Source organism: Plecotus auritus (genome assembly GCF_963455305.1).
Source record: "Plecotus auritus genome assembly, chromosome: 7".
In the NCBI taxonomy this organism is placed as follows: Eukaryota; Metazoa; Chordata; class Mammalia; order Chiroptera; family Vespertilionidae; genus Plecotus; species Plecotus auritus.
This window is the reverse complement of record NC_137774.1, coordinates 93,785,764-93,809,104: the sequence shown is the minus strand read 5'-3', so window position 1 is coordinate 93,809,104 and position 23,341 is coordinate 93,785,764. Positions and strand designations below refer to the sequence as shown.

General features: G+C 50.4%; 3 protein-coding genes across 3 annotated transcripts; all 3 read left to right on the top strand.

Moving 5' to 3' along the window:
* Positions 1-244: 244 nt before the first annotated feature.
* Positions 245-9,645, top strand: FBXO24 (F-box protein 24; the record flags this gene model as incomplete). Its single annotated transcript, XM_080679570.1, has 10 exons — positions 245-280; positions 2,378-2,476; positions 2,577-2,760; positions 4,067-4,305; positions 4,523-4,757; positions 5,345-5,503; positions 5,762-5,883; positions 6,132-6,263; positions 8,799-8,969; positions 9,283-9,645. The coding sequence occupies 10 exons, from the start codon at positions 245-247 to the stop codon at positions 9,643-9,645; spliced, it is 1,740 nt and encodes a 579-aa protein (XP_080535696.1).
* Positions 9,646-10,916: 1,271 nt separating this feature from the next.
* Positions 10,917-16,427, top strand: PCOLCE (procollagen C-endopeptidase enhancer). Its single transcript, XM_080678731.1, has 9 exons — positions 10,917-11,102; positions 11,940-12,048; positions 12,485-12,743; positions 13,584-13,708; positions 14,183-14,319; positions 14,629-14,900; positions 15,140-15,217; positions 15,356-15,526; positions 15,669-16,427. Exons 1-9 carry the CDS (start codon positions 11,008-11,010, stop codon positions 15,833-15,835), a joined length of 1,413 nt encoding a protein of 470 aa, XP_080534857.1. The 5' UTR covers positions 10,917-11,007; the 3' UTR covers positions 15,836-16,427.
* Positions 16,428-18,046: 1,619 nt separating this feature from the next.
* On the top strand, positions 18,047-21,471 carry MOSPD3 (motile sperm domain containing 3). The gene is given in 10 exon segments (XM_080677756.1): positions 18,047-18,226; positions 18,228-18,316; positions 18,319-18,390; positions 19,238-19,260; positions 19,265-19,311; positions 19,742-19,859; positions 19,861-19,972; positions 20,963-21,001; positions 21,004-21,123; positions 21,246-21,471. Coding segments are annotated over 10 exon segments (684 nt in total). The 5' UTR covers positions 18,047-18,194; the 3' UTR covers positions 21,278-21,471.
* The last annotated feature ends 1,870 nt before the right edge of the window (positions 21,472-23,341 follow it).

The following is a 23,341-nucleotide window of genomic DNA, read 5'->3' as shown; positions in this document are numbered from 1 at the left end:
CAGCCGCATCCAATCACACTGCTTAGGCTGGAGATAGAGCCAATCAGATTCAACCAGGAGGCGGGGACGCCGGCGCTCAACTAAAAGGGATAGGGGCCAAGAGACCGCAAGCCCCAGTCCTCTTCTAATGAAGATCAATCGTAAGCCAGATACAGGCGAGTGACTGTCAAGAAGGCCAATTAGATTCTCTGGAGGGAACCTGGTCCTACCTCTCCTCTGAGGGACGGCTCTACCTGCCAGTAGTATGGGCGAGAAGGCGGTCCCTTCGCTAAGGAGGCGGGTGAGCTAGAACTTTAGAACTGAGGTAAAAAAATGTGAGCGCTGCGCGCGGGTTGGATTGGGAGCATTTCAGGGCCAGGAGTAGTGCGTGCGAGCTGTAGGTGTTAAGGAGCGAGCCAGCTACGAGGCCGTGAGGTAGACCGGAGAGTGATAGGCGACCAGTGCGCAGGGGGTCGTCGCGGCCTGAACGACTGTGAAGGCCGTTCCGGCTGGGGCAGCTGAGGCCCTGCGACGGTCTGTGTGGAGCCCCGAGGGCGGGCGGCTTCCCAGAGCCTGAAGATGCCCAGCTCAGGTCCTGGAGGGAGGGAGGGTTCCAGGAGCCCGGGAAACCCTCGAGAGCTGCCGCCTGGCCTGCAGCCCAGCCAGCAGAGCGCGCCGGGGCAGGAATTGTGATGACGAGACTGGGGGTTTAGGCTAGAAGGAACCGTCTCTCATCTAGAAGTCCTCCATTTTACAAATGTGGAAACTGAGGCGGAGGGAAGGGGATGAGTTGGCAGCAGCAAACAGCAAAAATGCTGACAACTTGCACCAGAACCCCAGGCTTCCCACTGCATCAGCTTCTACGGTGGGCTTTTTCTGTTCTCACCCTCTTTGCCGCCTGGGGTGAAGTAGAGTGAATAAAAGGGATCCAGAAATGAGAGAAAGCTGACAGTGCTTCTGTCTGCTGAGAGACCTAACATCTTTTTAGATGCCTTGGGGGCCGTCCACCTTAGTATGTTAATAGTTGCCTAATCACTCATAAGTCACTTCTCAGATGTTGACATTCCTAAACATTTATTGAATTATTAAAGTTTCATCTTAGGTAACCCAGACCAGCTGTTTACTAAGTCACCGTGAGTATGGGAGTTTGATTGGATGGGTGACAGGCTGTTCGCCCAGTAAACCAAGTCTGTAATACTGAGCAGCTCAGGGCTGGCTGACCAGGACTGGATTCCTTTGAGCCCCTGGAAGAGCCAGCTACTACTTGGATTTATTGGTGCAGGTCTGTCCTACCTGTACAGACACAACCCCAATTCCTGTTTCTCATAAATATAACTAAGTCTTAGACTCTGGGAAATATCCTAAGCTTTCAGAGTAAATCTAACCCTTTCTTCCGCCATAATAGGTTGCCCTTCATACATGCAGTAATGTTACTGACCCAGGAAAGCAGTCTGCTTTTGGATGTGTATTTTTCATGAGACTTTAAAGAGTCTGTGCTGAATTGCACTGACTTTCATCTGGTGCATGCTTTTATGAGATAGATGGTCATTAGCAGGGTCACCTTCCCCCTCACCTGGCAAACTGAGTCTATACTTTTTTTGAGGGGGGTGCTACAAATCTTCTCAAGGCCCTGGCCTGCAGAGATATGAAGAATTCACCAGTATTTCTCTATAGTAGTTAATGCTAAAAGGGCCTCAAGTGGAAGAAAGCTCCTACTACTCCCTGAAAGTAAAGGCATCACCTACCAGGAGTTCACACTGTATTTCTCCTGTAAAATGCATATCCCATGAGCCATTGGGTTGCTAGAGCTGAGCTAGAACTGAGGAGCTAAGACAAAAAATCCCTGCCAAGGTTGGGAAAAACAGGTCACAGTGGCTAGGCAGTGAGGTCACAGAGAGGTTTGTTTGCCCCAGACTCCATGGGGGAGGGGCCTAGGAGGCAGAGGGGCCCTAGAGGTCCCCCAAGCCCAGGCAGGGGACATGGTGTGGGAAAGGCAGCAGGGACAGGGCCCAAGACGAGTGCCAAGGGGTCTGGAGACATGAGGACAGGAGCAGGGAGAGGGCAGTTAAGATGGTGAGGAGAAGCCCAAGATAGAAGCTGCAAAAATTCACCAGGCTGTGAGGATAAGAGGAGGGGCTTGGGTGGGGGGAGTGTCAAGAGAATGGCAAGAAGAGGTCAGCAAGAGATTTGGGGAGGGGTTACTTGGAGAAATTGGAATAAGGAACAAGGACAGGGAGGAGTGAACCATGCATCTAGAGAGAAAAATGGGAGGATTTTACAGCACTGAGCTGGAAGATAGAGCTATGAACCCCCAAAATAGTGAAAGACAGGCTGAGAGAAGGAAAAAAAGAGGCATGATCCTCATGGAACCCCTGTGCTCCTCTTTCTTCTTGGGTAGGTGAAGCGGAGCTGCCCTTCATGTGGCCCAGAGCCTGGGGGTGAAGAGAAGAAGGGGAGAGGGAACCCTATTTCTGTTCAGTTGTTCCCCCCAGAGCTGGTGAGTCCTTGAGGAGGGGGAGGTATTAAGAATAAAGGACTGGGAGTCAGATCACGGAGGGGCCCCCAATGACCCCTGCTTTCTCCCTCCTGCCCCTCAGGTGGAACATATCATCTCATTTCTCCCAGTCAGAGATGTAGTTGCCCTAGGCCAGACCTGCCACTACTTCCATGAAGTGTGCGATGCTGAGGGCGTGTGGAGACGCATCTGTCGCAAGCTCAGTCCTCGCCTACGAGAGCAGGGTTCTGGAGTCCGTCCCTGGAAGAGAGCTGCCATTCTTAACTGTACACCTTCCCTAGAACCTGTACTTCTCTTTGCCTCTGACCTACCTTATTCTGGGATTTCTCCTGCTCCATAGAGTTGCCTGATGACCTCAGCATTCCCAGCCAATCTTCCAGGGCCCCTTTCTCTGGAAGAAACTTGTTAGATTCAAACATGCCATTGAGTACTTCAAGTGTCTAGAACCACCTTCTAATAGATGTCCCACCCAGAGCCCCCATTACTAGTATCCCTACCATGTCTCCTTCCATATTCAAACACTTCCAAATCTTACCCTAGAGACATCTTCCACTCCCCAGACCACAAGCTTCCCCTCCTATAAACCAGGGTTCCTCAACCTTGTCACTGCTGAGGTGTTTTGGACCAAATAATTCTTTTTTAAAAAAATAGTTTTTTATTGATATTTTTAGAAAGAGAGTATGGGAGAGGGAGAGAGAGAAACATTGATGAGAGAGAAATATTGATACGCTGCCTCCTGCACACCCCCACTGTGGATTGAGCCTACAATCTGGGCATGTACCCTTACCTGAAATCCAACCGTAACCTCTGGGTGCATGGGATGACACTCAACCAACTGAGCCACACTGGCCAGGGCCCAAATAATTCTTTGAAGTGGGGAACTATCCTGTGCATTAAAGAATGTTTAGCAGTACCCTTGGGTTCTACCCATTAGATGCTAGTAGCACCTCCCTCAGTTGTGACAACCAGTGTCCCCTGAGGGATAAATTCTACCCCAGACTGAGAAACATGCTCTAAACCCCCCTTCCTTTCCAGGGAGTCCCTATCCACTTCATCTCACATAGTAGAGATTAAGGGAGATCTGGATAACAGATCCAGAGTTAGGGGTGAGGGAGAGTTACTGGTCTTTCTGAGTCATTCTTTTTTACTCCTCTTTCTTCCTCACTCCTCTTATTCTTTTCTGTGTATTTATTATATGTCCCTTGATGTCTCCTGTTTCTCATAAATATCCTCCCCTAAGACTAAGTCTTAGACTCTGGGAAATATCCTAAGCTTTCAGAGTAAATCTTCTTAATGCTATACAAGTTTGGATAAAAGAAGTGCTCATTTAGAAGCATGTTTATGGCCCTGGGCTGAGGTGGGCCAGAAAAACTAACATTCAGTCATTGGGTATAATTAAGGATATTCTCTAAGCTCTCCATATGTCCTTTGGAAGGGGTATGTTTCCAAGTCCTGGGGATGGAGAGAAGCTAAATAGCAGGATATCTGAGAAATCTTGTTTGCCCAAGCTCTGATTCATCTCCCTGGTGTCATCCCAACCCATTGAACCTTCCATATCCTTCCCTTCTCCAGACACAAAAGGCCTGTATTTCCAGGCATTTGGTGGCCGCCGCCGCTGTCTCAGCAAGAGTGTAGCCCCTCTTCTAGCCCATGGCTACCGCCGCTTCTTGCCCACCAAGGATCACATCTTTATTCTTGACTATGCGGGGACCCTCTTCTTCCTCAAAAATGCCCTGGTCTCCTCCACCCTTGGCCAGATCCAGTGGAAGCGAGCCTGCCGCTATGTTGTTTTGTGTCGAGGAGCCAAGGATGTGAGTAGCAGAACTTTGGCAGCTAAGAACCCACCCAACCTCCAGGGACCCAGGGCCCACATCAGAACTGAGGTGTCCTCCTTAGGACAGCTGCCTTCCCATACCAGAAACTGGAAAACAAGTCCCCATTTCCTAGCTCCGTACCCAAGTATCTCATCTACCCAGCCTCATTCCACTCCAAGCTCTAGATTTCAGACACCTTTGTCTTTTCCTATAGTTTGCCTCAGACCCAAGATGTGACACAGTTTACCGTAAATACCTCTATGTGTTGGCCACTCGGGAGCAGCTGGAAGTGGTAGGCACAACCGGCAGCCGGGCCTGCGACTGTGTCGAGGTCTATCTGCAGTCTAGTGGGCAGCGGGTCTTCAAAATGACCTTCCACCACTCCATGAGCTTCAAACAGATTGTGCTGGTTGGTCAGGAGACTCAGCGGGCTCTACTGCTCCTCACAGGTGTGGCTTTGAGCAGTAGTTTACAAATTGTTTTCTGAAGATTCTTCAAGACCTGCTGCAGGGGATGGGGAGGGAGGCCTCTCACACAGAGTTCTGAATGCCATTTCAAACCAATAGCTCTGCTTTTGTCTGTCTCCTACTCTAAGATTCTGCATAGTTCCTCTATGCAAAGGGCCCTGCTTTAAATTCTAATCTCCCCAACCTCCATACCAGGCACCTCACTTTGTACCCTACACTGCCTCCCTGTACCTAACCACACTCCAGACTTCTTAATGCTATGCAAGGCCCTAAATCTCCAAACATCATTCCCAACATTCAGACTGTATTCTTTCAAATCTACTAGGTTTTCTCTCCATTCATTTCTCACACTAAAAAGGACTTCCCTGGTTTATTTTTGGTGGTAAGGGGCTGGAATCTGGGAAACTTGAGACCACTCTTTCCTTATTTCATCTCTACCCTTTTTCTTAAACCCCAATCTAGCATAGTAATGTTTCATCTTCTATGGCTTAGGGGGTCTACTGGGAAGTTAATGTGGATATTGGAGGGTTCCTTCTCCCACATAATTGTCTGCTTCCCCCAATCTCCAGAGGAAGGAAAGATCTACTCTTTGGTAGTGAATGAAACCCAGCTGGACCAGCCACGCTCCTACACAGTTCAGTTGGCCCTAAGGAAGGTGTCCCGTTGCCTGCCGCACCTGCGTGTGGCCTGCATGGCTTCCAACCAGAGCAGTACTCTATACATTACGGGTAAGAACCACCTCCCTTTTGCTCTAGGCCCCAGCCTTGGACAGATCTTCCAGATACCCGCAATCATTATTCCAGCTCTGTGGTGGACCCCTAGGGCATCCTAGTAAAAAGATGTTGTTTAGATTCCCAGCCATCATAGCTGGTGAATTCTAGTGGGTGTGAGACTCCCCCGATCTTGTAGTTTCCATCCCAGGTGGGGCCTTATCCCTAGGAAATGGGTGCCCAAAGCTGCTGAGCTGAGGGCACCCGACCCCCCAGATGAGGGGGGAGTGTATTTTGAGGTGCATACCCCAGGGGTGTATCGTGATCTCTTTGGGACCCTTCAAGCCTTTGACCCCCTGGACCAGCAGATGCCACTTGCTCTCTCACTACCTGCCAAGGTAGGATCCTGGAGGGATGGGGCAGATCATTACAGGAGGGACTTTAGGGGTGGAAAGGTTCTGAAGGTCTGAAATATGAGCAGGAATCAAATGATTGATCAGGGAGGGACAGGAGACCCAAAGAGATGGGTGACATAGAGGGCAAGACCAAAAGAGATCAGCCAGGTTAGTGGCTGGGAGGTTTTGGAGTTCAGAGTTCCTCTGGAGGGAACTGAATGCCCACCTTCCCATTCTGTCTTACCCCCTAGATCCTATTCTGTGCTCTTGGCTACAATCACCTTGGCTTGGTGGATGAATTCGGCCGAATCTTTATGCAGGGAAATAACAGATATGGGCAGCTGGGAACAGGGGACAAAATGGACCGAGGGGAACCCACACAGGTGAGACTGTTTTCCAGCAATTCTCATCCTGACCCCCATCTTTCAATTCCCTGACCTCTGGATCTCTCCACTTCATTTCCATAGAATCCACTTCTACACCCTAGGAGGTTAAGCCAACCAGTATGTAATGCCCATCATATTTTGCATGTCTTATCCAGGGTTGACACTATGAAGTTTGTTCTGTGCAGTGCATGCTGTAAGTGTAAGAGGAATTTAGTGAAGCAGGGAGACCTGGGTGGGCTGGAGTAACAAGAAAAGGTGAGATGTGAGTAGGGCCTTGTGGGTTAGAAAGGATTTAGGTGGGACTAGGGAAAGGTACATGTGTAATAGGGATGAGGATACAGCTTACACATAACTGGGACAGTGAAAAGGCTGGCCTGACTAAAGGAGGGAGGGTATTTTGTAAATAGTTGGATATGAGGTGGTATATAAGTGGGTGTGAGCTTGGAGAGGTATAGATATGGGAGAGTCATTTCGGGTTCCAGAGTAGGAGAAGGCAACCACACGGGTGACTGAGAACAGGTCACCTGGCCAGAGTGCACAGGAGACTGAGAGCGAGAGGCCCACTGAGAGGCTGTTAAGTGACAGGAGCATCTAAGACAAGGGCCTGGGGCTGGTACAGTGAGAATAGAAAGGAGATATTGAGATATATGAGATATTTTAAAAGAAAATGAACAGGCCCTGGGAACTGATTAGATGTGAACAGAAGAGTGTAGGACAAAGGTGTCTCTGGCAATAGTTCCCTTGAAGAAAAATGGTATCAGCAACAAACATGTGAATTGGAAGGGGATGCTGCTTTGAATAAAGAACATAAATTTGGACTTTCTTGCAGTGAGAGTAGGACGTAAAGTGGAAATATCTCACTGGCAATTTGGTTCCAAATTGGAAAAAAAAAGTTGAAATGACAAAAGTAGAGATAGAGGAGTAAACCTGGGTAGGAGCCACCATTATAGGCAGAGGGAATGAAAAAGTTGTCACTGACACAGGAGGCATGCCCTGTTCCAGAAGCCATGGGCACAGGAAGTTTCGAACAGGAAGAAGTGATTAATGGTGACAGTGATAATGTAAGAATATACTTTACTGACATGGAAAGATGGTCATGCCATATTTTTAAGTGAAAAAAAAATGTGTGAAATGGTTTACATAGTATGATCCCAGTTTTGTTTAAAAAGACAATTTACATGTACAGTTGACCTTTGAACAACACAGGGGTTAGAGATACCACCCACCATGCAGTCAAAAATCCGCATGTAACTTCAGTTGGCCCTCCACATATTTAGATTCCCAACCACAATTAAAAATACAGTAGACCCACCTGGACGGTGTGGCTCAGTGTTTCAGCATGGGCCATGAACCAGGAGGTCACCGTTAGATTTCCAGTTGACACATGCCTGGGTTGTGGGGCATGCAGGAGGCAGCCGATTAATGATTCTCATCATTGATATTTCTATCACTCTATCCCTCCCCCTTCCTCTCTGAAATAAATTTTTAAAAATATTTTAAAACTGTTGAAAAAAATACAGTAGACCCTCATACAACACAAGTTTGATCTGTACAGGCCTATGCATAAGTGGCCTGCACTTTAAATCTGGGTAAAAGTGGACCTGTACAGTTCAAACCTGTGTGGTTCAAGGGTCAACTGCATACATTTGTATAGGCAGTAGTAAAGAAGATCCAGCAAGAGATTTACAGTGGGTGGTGGGATTTCCAGTGATCTTTAAATTAATTTTTGCTTGCCAATATCTTATAATGTTTCTATAATGACCATAAATTGCTTATCTGTCTTCAAAATAAAAACATTCACATTGTCAAGAGAAAACATGCAGGAGAGGCCCTGGGATTTGGCAGCCAGCAGGTCAAGTGCATTTGGAAAGCATGTCAGTAGCATAGTAGGAAGAAAAGCCAGATCACAAAAAAGTTCAGGAAAGACTGGCTGTAGTGAGAACAAGAATGTGGTCAACCTCAGACTGGTCATGTAACCAGTTCTTCTGCCTAAAAAACAGAGATAGGAGGCAGCAGAAATCAGGAGGAAATATTTTAAAATAGCCATTTGAAAAGATAATATGAAAAACTGAAAATATTAGAGAGAGAAGGAAGGACTACAAGGAAGGAAATTACTTTCTGGGGGCTAACCTAGAATTGCAAAGGAGAGGTTGGATCTTTAAGCCTTGGGAAGATATTCCTCACCCTGAGGTTGGAAAGCTGGATGAGAGGTTGGACTAGCTGAGGTCTGTGGTGTCAGAATGAGAGAACAGACAGCAGGCCGTGGCCTCAGGCAAATAACCTATTTTCTGGGAAGCAAAGATGAGGAACCAACAGCAGTGCTAGAGCCCATTGGTCAGACTGGGGCTTCAGGAGAACCAAGGAGGGATTGCTGCTGGTCTTCATTCAGCAGGGAGACCTCCTGGGGAAGGTGTGCTGGGTCCCGTTTCTTCCCTCTCCTAGTGTCCCTAGATTCTGCCCTGAGCCTTCTCTGACCTGGGCCCCCAGTCCCTTGGTGTATCCCCCTTAGGGATCCTGGCCCTGTATCCTCAGGTGTATTATCTGCAACACCCCATTGCCCTGTGGTGTGGCCTCAACCACTCCCTGGTGCTGAACCAGGGCTTGGACTTCAGCAAGGAGCTTCTGGGCTGTGGCTGTGGGGCTGGAGGCCGCCTCCCCGGCTGGCCTAAGGGGAGTGCCTCCTTCGTCAAACTCCATGTCAAGGTCAGAGCAGGGTCAGGTGAATGGGCAACCGGGGGTGGGGGGGGGAAGGTAGCCCATAGGATTCTGGCTGTGGCTACTGCGGGGCCCTAAGGGCCCCGTTTCCCAATACCACCCCACCTCCCTTTTCTGCCAGGCACCATGGCTCCTTAGCAGATCCTGCTGGTGCTCTCTGACCTCACTCAACCTTGGGGTTCAGCCAGCCAGCTCACTTGCTGGCTCAGGGCTGGTCTGAGGGGAGGGACACAACAGCTGGGGCTTTGTGGGAACCCCTCAGTAAAGGCCCCACTCAGCCATGCCCCTTCTCTCCTCCAAGGTCCCTTTGTGTGCCTGCTCCCTTTGCTCTACCAGAGAGTGTCTCTACATGCTGTCCAGCCATGACATTGAGCAGCATCCTGCCTACCGAGACCTACCAGCCAGCAAGGTGGTGGGGACCCCTGAACCCAATCCAGGGTCCGGAGTACTCCAGGACCCTGGGGGGACAGCTTGGGCCTGTAAGGAGTACCTCAGCCAGATCTACAGTTGCTCCACGTTGCAGGACCGCATGGAAAAGATGAAGGAGATCGTGGGCTGGATGCCCTTGCTGGCTGCACAGAAGGATTTCTTTTGGGAGGCTCTGGACATGCTACAGAAGGCTGCTGGAGGGGTTGGACAAGGCCCCCCAACACCTGAGAGCTGACACCCCTCTCCTAGTCTCACCCCTGTAGGGAGAGTCTGGCTCTGGGCCAAAGGCTAAGGAGAGATGGAGTGGTAGCAATGAACACTGTGCATGGGAAGGGGGCACAGTGGGGTGGGGACTGCTGGACATGCCAGGGTGGGGAGGGAACTGTTTTGTAAAATGTTCGGGGGGCTGCCCAGGAGGAGCCTCCAATCTTACTATCATGGACAAGAGTTTTGATGGACAAATAGAATAAAAGGCTGAAGTGAGGCCTAGTTTGGGACCCTGGAGCCTGGGAGGACAAAGGGGCACGGAATGGTGGACCCAATGCCTAGCTCAGTGGGTGAGGGAGGGCAGGAGCATAGACGGGCAGGCAGAGCAGCAGCTGCTCAAGCACCTTCAGCTTGCTTTCCCCTTCCACTCCCAAGACCTGACCCAATCTTCTTGACTGGAAATCCTAGCCCTGCCTTCTGTAACAACATATGCCAGTGGTTGCCAACCTTTCGGACCTCACGGACCACCAATGGTCATATGCTATTTGGTGCCCCCCCACTGGATCCTCTTATTCCCTTCCTGAAGAAGCCATTTCTGACTTGTGACAGTTTTCTATCCATTTTCTTTCATCCCTGTGAAGTCAACTTCCCTCCTCCCTGCTTTCTGTTTACCTTCCAGATCTGATCTCACGTGTCCTTTCCCCCTACTTTTTACTATATCCTCCTCTTCCTGCAGAAGGGAGACACTCCCTTTATCCACATGCCATGCCTCCCTGCCCCATTCCTGTACCTCCAGATAATTTGGGAGAAAATGGGTGAGCCAAATTCTTTTCTCCTTGGCCTAGTCTGGCCTGGGGATAGAAGATAGTGGAAATTTGAAGCAGAAAGTAAGTTGGGGCAGGTGGTGGTTGGGAAGGGGGTAAATGCTTAAAGGTTGGGAGTCCAGGAAAGGACTTTGGGTGCTAAGGAAGCAGCAATGGAGAGGATCATGAGTGGGCTGGAGAGTCCTGGGGAAGGACTAGAGGCTCTGTTCACAAGATGCTTGGGCACAGGACAGAACGGGCTTCCAGATGACATTACTTGATGCCTAGATTATGGCTGAGGTCCTGACGCTCCCTCAGCCCTTCATTGTTCCTCCCACTACTTAGGTCAATATTTATGTGTCCTTTACCTAGAGAGGCCCCTGGACTCACCACTGTCCCAGTTCCTCTCTCCCTGTCCCGCCTTCCCCACCGCCCTCCCCACTGGCCAGTCCCCACGCCCACAGATCCGAGGCTGCCTCATCTGGCACCAATTATCCCTGCTGCTGCCGCTGCTGCTGCTGCTGCTGCTGCTAACTCGGCTGGCTGCTGCCTCTGTCTTGAGGACCCCAGCGCCTCTCCCCTCAGCCATGCTGCCTGCTGCCACAGCCTCCCTCTTGGGGCTCCTCCTCACTGCCTGGACCCTGCTGCCTTTCACCCAGGGCCAGACCCCCAACTACACCAGGTAGGTCTCTTGGCACCTTCTAGTTAGCTTGAGTGAGCTTCGAAAGCCAATTCCTGAGGGATTATGCCTATGGATCTTGTGCATTCTTTTTCTAACACATCACCCCCAAGATCTCCCAGTTTCTACTCTTCTCTGGTCCCCAAGTCTATCCTCCCTGCTACAAGACCACTGTCTCCTGTAGGTCACCACTGCTCCCCATTTCCTCAACCTCTGTCCTCTTCCTTCTAAGTCTCCCCATTCACTCCATGGAACGTGAGAAAGCCAAGACCTTGAACTTGCTTGATAGCTGGACATCTGGATTCCAGGAAAGCGATTAGAGATTATGGGGGGAAGCGGGGCAGCAAGTGGGTGACTTGGGGTCAGATACTCAATAGTTAGCTGCAACAGAAGCAAAGAAAAGGTTGAGAAGTCAGGGAGCCTGGTCTCCAGGTTCAATGTGAGGGCCATCGCTGCTGCTTCTCGCTCAACTCCCCGCCCCCTCCCCCGCACAGCCTCGTGGCATGGCTGTGTCTACATCTGGAAGTAGTTAGGCAGCTGCTGTGGACTGCCTGGCAGTGCAAAGGGGGGAGAGTAAGAGGGGGGCTAAGGAGGATTCCGGGAATTCCTGTTGTGTTGGGGGTGGGGACTGGGAGTTGGAGGCATAGCTAAGTTGCTGGCCCTACTTTTTCCTGGTCCTCTACTATAGTATTTCCCACCTCAATTTCATATAGGGTGGCTGAGGCCGTCCCAGATCCCTTAGGCCTTTCTCCCTCATCCTCAGGTTTCCCTACCCTTATTACCCTATCCCAGTCTGTCCACTACTCCCCCACCCATGCTGACCCCTCTTCTGTCCTCCAGACCTGTGTTCCTGTGTGGAGGGGATGTGACTGGGGAATCAGGTTACGTGGCAAGTGAGAGTTTTCCCAACCTCTACCCCCCCAATAAGGAGTGCATCTGGACAATAACGGTGAGAAGGCACCTCTGGTCACTACCCCTTGTCAAAGTCTCCAAGGCCTGGGTCCAGCCAGTCAAAGGCCCTCCCCCAGCACTACTATTACTCCCAGGGGAAGTCCAAGACCCCTCCCCTCTGGTCACTGATCCATCAGTGTCCACAATAATACGTGGCAAGTGTCCTCACTCTTAACCCTTAATTCAAAGCCAGCTACTCCATTCCCAACTTCATTCCTGCCCCCTGTAAATCTCTCCATAGACCTCAAGTCTTGTCCCCTGCACAAGCCACAAGCCTGATGCAGAGCCCAGGCCCTCTGCTCTGCACCCTAATGGGTTTCCTTCATGTTCAGGCCCAAATTTATCTAGGAAATGCTTGGGAAAAGGGAAGTGCCCTCTGCCTGGGATGTGTATGACCTGACTTTGCAAGTCCCCACTCCTGTCTCTGAAATCAGGTCCCTGAAGGCCAGACTGTGTCCCTTTCCTTCCGAGTATTTGACCTGGAGCTACACCCTGCCTGCCGTTATGATGCTCTGGAGGTCTTTGCTGGGTCTGGAACCTCAGGCCAGCGGCTCGGACGCTTCTGTGGGACCTTCCGGCCAGCACCCATAGTGGCCCCGGGCAACCAGGTGACCCTGAAGATGACAGCGGATGAGGGTACAGGAGGACGAGGCTTCCTGCTCTGGTACAGCGGGCGGGCCACCTCGAGCACTGGTGAGATGTTCCTCACCTTCTCCTTCCCCTTCTCCTGGTCCCACCCTGGCAAGGCCCCGCCCTCAGCCTTAACCTTCACCCCAAGATCCTAGGTCCCCATTGCCTCCCTTTCCCTTTTTCCTCACTAACTGCCCCTCCAGTCCCTCCTCCCCATCTTCTCTCCCCTCTCCCGCTCCCGCCACCCCCCTCTTCCAGGCCCCACCCCAGGCGCGAGGCGGAAATGGGTCACCGACCCGCGGGTGGAATGGGCGGCCTGGGGTTACTGGGACGGTGAGTAACTGCCCGCCCCCGTCCGCAATCGGGCTCCCTCTGACTGGCGTGAGGGGGCACTCCTGGGAAGGGGGACCAGGTTCCTCTGACCCAGAGCCTCCTACACGCAGCCCGGGGCTCCCGATTGCGGTCCCATCACCTCCTCCTGGCGGCAGAAGTCTCCCCTAAAATATTTAAGACCTCTCAAAGGGGCTTATGCCCCAATTTGAGGGGACCCTCACAGCGTGGGGACTCTCGAGCCTGCAAAGGGGACTTCTCTGCCAGGTAGAGGAGATGGGATCTAACAGGGGAAGAGGAACGGTGTGGCAGCGGGTCAGGGGGAGGGGCAATAAGGGGCGTGTCCAACCAATTCCTCCTCCCCCTTCCACCACCTGCCTGGGTGCCCGGAGGTCCTGCGCCTTGCTCTTCCTCTGCTAACCTACCCACCGTTTCCTCCCCCTCATCTCTTCTCGCCCCTCATCCTGAGACCCCGACATCCGACCTTCCTGCACGAGCTCCCAGCCTAGAGCTTTTCTCAAGCTGATCAAGGATCTCCACTACCCCCACCCTACTCCTCTCTCCCCTCCCCAGAGCACCAATTTTGCGGGGGGCGGCTGGAAAAGGCCCAGGGAACACTGACCACGCCCAACTGGCCCGAGTCTGATTACCCCCCGGGTATCAGCTGTTCCTGGCACATCATCGCACCCCCAAACCAGGTACCGACCCCCTGCCCGGGCTGCCCTCCGGACCTGAGCAGTGTCCTCCAGCATGCAGCTAGCAAAGATTTATTGAACATCTACTATGTCCTAAGCACTGAGCTTGCGCTGGTGGAAAGCAAAAACAGACCCAACCTGCTTGCATGCAAACAAAAATGTAAAATTATACCTATGATCAGTGGGGTACCTGATGCTGATAAACTTGGTGTGTGTGTGGTGATGGTGAGGTGGGGGAGGTGGTGGGGGAGGTGGAGGAGGTGGATTTTGGGTCTATTCCTTGAGAATGAGCCTGGACTTGACCTTGCCCACCATGGCGGAGGATACCACTTCAGGATTCCTGTGTATGTAATCCTTTGAGCTGTGGTTTGAATACATTAAGAGGAGAATGCGAGGGAGGTGAGAGGAGGCTACTGTAAACATCCCCAAAGGAAGTGAGAGGTGCCAAGCAGCCTCTGCCCTGTGCCCTGCCATCAGGTGATCTCGCTGACCTTCGGGAAGTTTGACGTGGAGCCGGACACCTACTGCCGCTATGACTCGGTCAGTGTGTTCAACGGAGCTGTGAGTGACGACGCCAAGAGGCTGGGGAAGTTCTGCGGAGACACAGCCCCGGGGTGAGGGGACAGGACCTGGATGGGTGCAGGTCAGGGTTTCTCCACCTCCTCAGGAGTCTGACCTCTGGCTGCTGTTGGGATGGGAGGGGCTTAGCTGAAGAGGCGGATCTGAACCCATGAGCTCCAAACCAGTGGGTGGAGCAGGTAGGGTACTAGGCCCTGCATCAGTCCTGTGGACCTTGGATACTGAGGCTTTTGGGGCCTAAGAAGTCGGGAAGCTAATGTAGCCAACTTGGGGGCGGGCGCCTGGGTAGAGGCAGGGTGCAGGCCCTCTTGACACCTCCCACAATGCCCTGCTGCCGCCTGCAGTCCCATCTCCTCCGAAGGGAATGAGCTCCTCGTCCAGTTCGTCTCGGACCTTAGCGTCACTGCCGATGGATTCTCAGCCTCCTACAGGACCCTGCCGCGGGGTGCCGCCAAAGAAGGGCCGGCTCAGAGCCCGGGAGAGGATGCCCGGCCAGGTCCCCCGCTCCTTGGCCCAGGCCCCAAACCAGGAGCCCCACCCAAAGTCAAGCTGGAACCCCCACCTGCGGAGAAACCAAAAGCCTCACCTGAGGTCCAGGCAACTCCTGTGGGCCCTGGTGAGTCTGAGAGTCTGAGAAGGGGGAGGAAGAGGATGCAGATTGAGTTCATTCCTGGGCTCGCTCCATTCATTCATTCATTCATACAACACTCACTGGTGCCACCTCTGTGCTGACAATGGTTGGCACTGGGTACTGAGACCCAAAGCTGGATAGAACTTTGAACAAGTTCAAATCAATGAGGCTGTTATGGGGAAATAGATCACCTTCCACAAAAAATGTTCCCCTCCTCCTCCTAGATGCACCCAGTGTCACCTGCCCAAAACAGTGCCGGCGGACAGGCACCTTGCAGAGCAACTTCTGTACCAGCAATCTGGGTAAGAAGCCTCATTCACATGCTCTGCTCTTCCAGATCTTCTAACTTCCCGTCCTGTCCCTAAAGTACCCTCCCCCTTTTGGTTCTAGCCTTGCCCTGGCCTTCTGTCTCCTCATCTCTCACCCTCACTTTCCCACAGTGGTGACGGCAACAGTGAAGTCCATGGTTCGGGGCCCAGGAGAGGGTCTTACTGTCACTGTCAGTCTCATTGGTGCTTACAAAACTGGAGGCCTGGACCTGCCCTCTGCACCCACTGATACCTCCTTGAAGTTTTACGTGCCTTGCAAGCAGTGCCCCCCCATGAAGAAAGGTAACAGGGATGTGGACTAGAGGAGAAGAGTACTTAGCTTCATAGAAATGAGAGAGGTAGTAGAATATAAGGGGCTCAGATGAGGAGGTACATCTTTAAGGTATATAACATGAGCTCTCACTCTTTCCCTTCCCTCTCCCAGGAGCCAGTTATCTGCTGATGGGCCAGGTGGAAGAGAACAGAGGTCCTATCCTTCCTCCAGATAGCTTTGTGGTTCTCTACCGGCCCAACCAGGATCAGATCCTCACCAATCTCAGCAAGAGGAGGTGCCCCTCCCAGCCTGTTCGGGCTGCTAGGTCCCAGGCCTGAAATCCAGGCCAGCCTTGGCCATTGGCCCTAGGGATCCATTTTTTATCCAAATAAATATTCCTTGACTGAGGAAGGGGTCACATATCCATCTTTATGGTTTTGGTGCCCATCTTGGGGATTTCTTTTCATTCATTCAATAAACTCAACAGACATTTATTATACAGAATCTTTTAAGAGCCCAAGTTGGATCTTGTCACCCCTTTGCTAAAAACTCTCCATATTCTACACACACATGCAAACACACACACAATGGTAACTATAGTGTGTCCCCCCAAAAATGTATATACACACTTTGAATAAGTATAAAGGCAGTGTTTATTAAAATACGTTTCATTTTTAAAACTGAGCTATCAGCTTATAAAGTATGCATACATTTTTGGGGACACACTGTCTTTAGAGATGTTGGATATATTAATGAGTTTGATTGTGGTAATCTTTTCACAGTGTATACAAATCATCAAGTTGTAGACCTTAAATATATACAGTTTTTATGTCAAAGATATCTCAAGGCTATTAAAAAGAAAATTTATTAAATACTCTCCTACAGTTTTTCATCAGTCTCAAAATAAAATCCAAAGTCCTACTGTGGCGCAAAGGCTCTGGATGTTCTGCATCTTTCATCCCCCTTACTCTCATCTCCAATTATTGTCTTCCTTAAAATCACTGTTCCAGTCACACTGGCTCTATGACTATTTCTAGTACACTGGCTTTGCCTGTGCTATCCCTCTATCTGGAATTATCAATTAGATCTCAGCTCAAAGTTCATTCTAGTCAGTCATTTGTTCATTCCAAATGGCAGGCATTAGCCCTGGCCGGGTGGCTCAGTTGGTTAGAAGTCCGCCCAGTATGCCAAGGTTGCAGGTTTGATCCCCAGTGAGGGCACATACAAGAATCAACCACTGAATGCAGAAATAAGTGTCTAATAACAAATCGATGTTTTTCTCTCTCAAATCAATAAATAAAAACAAAACAAATGGCAGGCACTGTTTTAGGCACCAACGGTACAACAAAACAAAGTCCCTGCTTTTGTGGAACAGAGATAAATGGTAAAATAAACATAAGGACAAGTAGCTCTATGAGTGCTATGAAGAAAACATCATGATCAAGAGGACAGACGGGGATTCTACATTATAAAGAGTGCTCAGGCAAGGCTTTTGGATAAGATCCACTGTTTTTGCTCCACTGCTAACTGTGTGGTCTGGGGAAGACTGTTCACCTTGCTGAGATTTCCTTGTAAGAGTTGAATATATGGAATGGTAATGTATGTGGCAATAACAATAATAATAATAATTAATAATAATAATAATAATGTAAGTGGCAGGGTTGGTAAATCTTAATTCCCTGTGTAAATGTGATTTCCGAATCCCGTGCAGAAGGGAGAGAATCAGGAGCGGAACCCAGGGCTGAGACTTGAGTCCAACTGGGAGCAACCTCCAACTGTAGGAAACTGCTTTGGTTGCCGCAGAGGCCTCCGGGAGAGCCTGGGATTGAAGTGGAGAAAGAGAGGACTTCTTTGTGGGATGGGGTTCTAGCGTCTGACGGTCTCAGAGTGCGGAGGAAGGAACAAAGGCTGCGCGGGTCTGCCAGAGTAACTGCAAGGCTAAAATTCTAGACAGAGACATAATTTTCTGACACTAGAATCTAGTCAATCCCCTCTGTAAACGCACCAATCGGCGTGTACGTATGGCGGAAACGAAGCCGCCCTGGCCAATGACAGAAACCGTGTGGCGGAAGTACCCAAACGGCCTCGGGGGCAGGTGGCAGCCACGGTCTGCTCACAAAATGATTGACAGGTGTTGTGACCAGAAGGTGAGCATCGTAGCGAAGCCCAAGGAAGCGCGGCCGGAGCTCAGGGAGGGGTCGGAAGCACAGATACCACAGATACAGGTCTCTGCGGGGCAGGCGGCAAGGGCAGCTCCGGAGGAGACCCCGTGGCAGGCGGAGTCTGGCCCAAGCTGGGGCGGAATCCCGGACGCCCGGAAGGGGCGGGGCCTAGTGGATCGGCTTTGGGAGGTTTGGAGCCCGGCCTAGAGCCCCGACCCGGGCTTGGAAGCCGCAAGGGGCCGGGTTTACCGGGTGGGAGTGCCCATCGAGGTGGGGCTTGGAGGCGGGGCCTAGAGGGACAGGGCAGAGCTGGAAAAGCAGTTTCGGGAGCTCGTTCTGGTCTGCGGGACCCTCATCTAGTCGAGTTCCAAGGCGGTGGTGGCGCTCGCGGCGGCGGCGGCGCTGGCCTCAGTCCAGGCCAGCCCCACAATCTCGTCCGTTCCCTTTCGTCCCTCTCGTCCCCCAGCTCTAGATTCCAGGCCCTGTCCCCCGAGCTCAGCCCTCGGATGTCTCACTGCCTAGACCTAGAGCCTGCATGCGCCGCGGGGCGCCCCAGGACCAGGAGCTGGGGGGTCCCGGGGCGCGGGTCCCGGGGTGCCCCTCTTCCCGCGGGACCTGTCGTCCCGGTCCTCGTCTTTCCCCTCGATTTAGTGTTCAGGCGGACCAACGGAGCGGACCCAGGCAGCTGCTGACCCTCTATAACCCCACGGGAGCGGCGCTTCGCTTCCGAGGTGAAGGGATGGGCGCCTCATGCTAGGGGTCTGGGGGCTGGTGGCAGGACATTGGGGGTATCAACGTAAGGAACATGTAGACCTATAGAGGATTTTTGTGAGTTTATTTGAGCCAAACTGTCCACAATTGCTGGGAAACAAAAATCTCAACGGATTGAGATAATGCTCTAGAAAATGGCAGTTTTGCATCTTATTTTATATATTATAATCAAAAGAGAAGACGCTAGTGGATTACATGATATCCATTGGTGATAGATTAGGGAGGTGGGAGAAAGCAAATTGGGAAACCTCTGGGATTGGATGAAAAGTAAAATGATAGACACATACATCTTTTACATAGGTGGCTACAGGATAGTTAACAGTGAATAATTAACATGTTAACAATAACAATGAGGATTTATGGTCTCGGCTCTGGTACATTGGTTGTGCCCTGAGGGGTCTGGGAAAAGGGAAGTTACCCTCATAATCCAAAGGAATGTTATCTTAAATTTAAAAGGCAATAGACAGGCTTAGTTAAGGTAAAGATTGACTTTTGTCAGGGAAGATTTTAACCTAGCACATGACTTCCTGCCCTAATGGCTTTTAGTTAAAAAGTTTTAACTTCAAACCTAACTTACTTTAAGTTTCTGAGTTTGCAAGGCCGCCAAGTAGGCCTTCCCTGATCTTGGCAGGTTAGTATGTGGTCCCTTTTCGTCCACATGGTCAGATGGCCAGCCTTGGTGGACTAGAAGAGTCATGTCTAGTCCTGGGGGTAGAAGGCAAGGGGGACTCTGTTGTCCCTTAGTGGGAAAGGTTTGTGTAGGGTCTCAGAAGCAAGAGTCAGTCTCTCTGTGCTTGTATCCCTCAGTCCTGTGCACAGCACCTGCCAAGTACAGTGTTTGACGCAGAAGGATATGTGAAGCCGCAGTCCTGCATTGACATGTAAGTTGGGAGGGTGGAGAAGCCAGAGGTTGCTGCTACCTTTCTCTGAGTAACTGAGCCATGGTCTAAGGCCAGGGTGGGGAGTGTCCAGCCCAAGGGCAGTATAAGGCCTGCAAAATCATTTGGTTTGTCCCTGCCAAGGCAACCACAGGCAGGACTCAAAATTCAATAAATCTAGGAGCTTTTTTTCATAGCAACATAAATTTATATTAAGCGAATGATGTTATAAATATCCAAATGGCTCTTGGCAGAAGAAATGTTCCCAACCCCTGGTCTAAGGTCTCAGACCTGGTCCTCTTCAACTTTTTTCCCAACCCTCTGCCCGTAACCCAGTGGGAAAGTTTCCTGCGAGCGTGGGGCCTGGATCTACTTGGTTCATTGCCTATCACTCACTTCCTCTCAATGGGCCTCTCTCCCATCTTGGGACCAGTGTGATTTGCCACGTGGCCCCCATTGCCAGCCACTATGATGTCCAGGACCGCTTCCGCATTGAGCTGTTTGAGGAGGGAGCTGAGGGCCAAGTGTTGGGGCGCAAGGACATCACCTCGGGTTTTGAGGGCCCCAGCCTACCCCCTTGAACTTCAGGGACAGCCTGACTCAACGCCACACCCAGGGCCTCCTTCCTGGACAGCACCACCCACAACCAGACACCTCCCTGAAAGTGAGTTGGAGGATGGGAATTTTTGAGTTCTGTAGGGAGGGAAGACCTAGCATAACTCTAGAGATGAGCTTGGTTGGAATTGCAGAGGTCTTCAGGTTTAGTTTATTGGCTTTTTGTGGAAATGTTCCTAGGAGTTGAGATTTTATATTACACTAAAGGCCCGGTGCACGAATTCGTGCACCAGTGGGGTCCCTCAGCCTGGCCTGCGGGATTGGGCCTAAACTGACTCTCTGACATCGCCCGAGCAGTCCCGGATTGCGAGAGGGCGCAGGTGCACGATTGGGGTGGGGAGGGATGCGGGAGGCTGGCCAGCCAGGGAGGGACCGGGGGAGGGCTCCAGGGCGTGTCGGGCCTGTCTTGCTGGTCTTGCTCAGTCCCAATTGGCCGGACCCCAGCAGCAAGCTAACCTACAGGTTAGAGCATCTGCCCCCTAGTGGTCAGTGTACATCATCGTGAGCGGTTGAGCGGCCTTAGCATATCATTAGCATATTACATTTTGATTGGTTGTACAGCTGACCAGACACTTAGCATATTAGGCTTTGATTATATAGGATTAGGGAATAAACATATTTTGCAGTTTACCTAGTTTCTGGCTTCTATACTTAGATGGGAAAATTCTTCCTTAACTTTAACTTCAATACTTTCTATTATATGCCAGCTCAGTTTGGTTTCATAAGAAACCTGTACTGAGCAATTATGCCACACCAAGTTGTATGCTGGGTCTGGGAAAAGGAGTTTCCTGCCTAACAGACAGGTACACAGAAACCAATAATCAGGCAGAGTGAAGAAAAAAATTGCTGAGGGACCAGAGGAGAGAGGGTTTCTTGTGGCTGTGGGGACAGAGGCTTTAGAGAGGAGAGGACACTTGCATTGTGTGCTTCTGAAGGACAATAAAAAGTGGATCCACCTTCTGTCTTCAGCCTCCTCCCAGGAGGACCTTGGGTTGGGGAGGAGTTGGGTCTGGAGCTTCTGACAAGCCTTGTTTCCCAGAATCCCACCCACAACTGACCACCAGCTCCTTCCTCCTGTTCTGACTGGCATAGTCTCGGTGGCCTTCCTGCTGCTTCCACTCCAGGATGAACGTGGCAGCCAGTTGCTCCAAATCCTGCATGTCTCCCTGGGACAAAAGTTGATGGCGGCCTACATCTTGGGTGAGCACAGTAGTGGTGAGGGGATCTGAGCCCCAGAGAAAGAGGGGTAGGGCTTGGGAAGAGGGCTCCCAGAGCTCCAGGGCTACTCATTATTTCTTGCTCTTTATTTCTCCCCTCTCCAGGCCTCCTTACCATCGTCTTTCTCCGGACCTGAGCCCCCTGCTCAACCTCCACCCCCCTCCCTGGGCAGGGATGTGGACATGAGACAGCCACTGTGATGCTCATACCTTGACTCGACTCCTACTCCCTTCTTCTTCCTGCCACTCCCTCCACTCCTGACAAAAAATACCCAGGGATTTGTATTCATTTTCCAAGTTGAATAAAATAAATTTGCAAAATTAAACTGAGAGATGTAGGGAACATGCCCCTTTCTCCATACTTCTTTTTCTCCAGTTCCTCCTACTCCCATTCCTAGGGACCCAGGTACCTGGGCCAGTGAAGAGGCCCAGCAAGGATTCCAGCAAGAATTAAGTCCTGGGTTCTTGTTCTGGAGCACTGAAAAAACTATGACCTTGAGCAACTCCTTTCATTTCTGTGAGCTTCAGTTTCTATCTCCTAAATGAGGATATTGAGAAAGTTGATTCTCCCCCTCCCCAACCCCACCCGTCCCTTCCTCTATATCCAATGGGTCTGTTTTGTTTTGTTTATTCATTTGTTTTGATTTTTAGATTCCATATATAAAATACAACATTTATCTTTGACTTATTCACTTAGCACAATGCCTTCTGTGTCTATCCATGTTGTCACAAATGGCAGGTTTCATTCTGTTATGGCGGAGTAATATCCCATTTTGTATATATATATCACATCTTTTATCCATTCATCTATTGATGGATACCTAGGTTATTTCCATATCTTGGCTTTGGTAAAGAATGCCACAATGAACATAGGGATACATATATCTTTTCAAATTATTGTTTTTGTTTTCTCCAGATAAATACCCAGAAGTGGTATTGCTCGGCTATATGGGAGCTCTATTTTTTAGGAATCTTCATACTTTTTGCACAGTGGCTGCACCAAGTTATAATCTCTGGGAAAGTTGATTTAAAAAAAAATATGAGTTTAGAGAGGAAGGGAGAAGGGAAGAGAGAGAGAGAGATCAATGAGAGAAACATCAGTCAGCTGCCTCCTGTATACCCCCTATTGGGCATCAAGCCTGCAACCCTGGCATGTGCCCTGACAAGGAATCAAACTCACAACCTCTTGGTGCATGGGACAATACTCAACCAACTGAGCCACACCAGTCCTGGTGAAAGTTGAGTCTTGAGATACCCTTTAGCCCTTTAAAATGGGATCCTGTCCCTATGCCAATGTACCTAAGCTAAAAAGAAACAAAAAATACCACCTGCTTTAGAGCTCTAGTCTCACTGTCTTGAGCCATTGGGGCCTCTTGCTAAGGCTGCCTGGATACTTCCAATCCCTAGAATCATCTGCCTTTTTGTCCCTTTATCTTCTTTTATTTTGTTTCTTCCTTTGATTTCAACTTCTGTGGGTCAGAAACATTAAGGTTTCTGAAGATGGGGAGAAATAGCATTGCCTGATATAACCTTAAGTGAGCCACTCAAGAGACATGAAGCCATGGTGAAAAAATAGGATCCTTGAAAGGCAGGTTTTAAGCCCTCCTTAAGATGCATGGTGAAGGGATTATAGGGAAAGGGGCATCCAGCATCACTGGCAGATTTGATTAGGGACAAAAAATCAGCAAGATAATGTTGAGACTCAGTCTGTTATGCTGAGACTCAGTCTGTTATGCTGCTGGAAGATGATCATCAGTTGTTCTAGCTTTACTTTTGGGGCCTTGGAAGCTGCCCCACTGCCCAGAAAGTCTTGTTCCTCCCATACCCAGAACTGGCCTAGTAGGGTGTGGCCCCACTAGTGTGCAGAGAATGGCTCTACAGCCTGTGTCAGGAAGTATGGGAGGGCTCTTGCCATAGCTCAGCAAAGCCCTCAACAAATTACCTGTGATAACCATTCATATGGGCTGCCTACCCCAGGTCCCCAAAATGCATTTTAGGTATCACACACTAATGATCCTGCTGGTATGTGATGTGAAAAGGCCTTGTTGCCAGTGGGATCGGGAAGGCTTTCTAGGACACAGCTATGAAGCAGCAGCTATAGGAATGTGAGGAACTTGGGAAATAGACTTTTTTATTTAAGCAATTTTTTTTTTAGAAAACAGTACTTGCAGAAGTTGTAGTGTGTGTGCATTAGTTTTCTG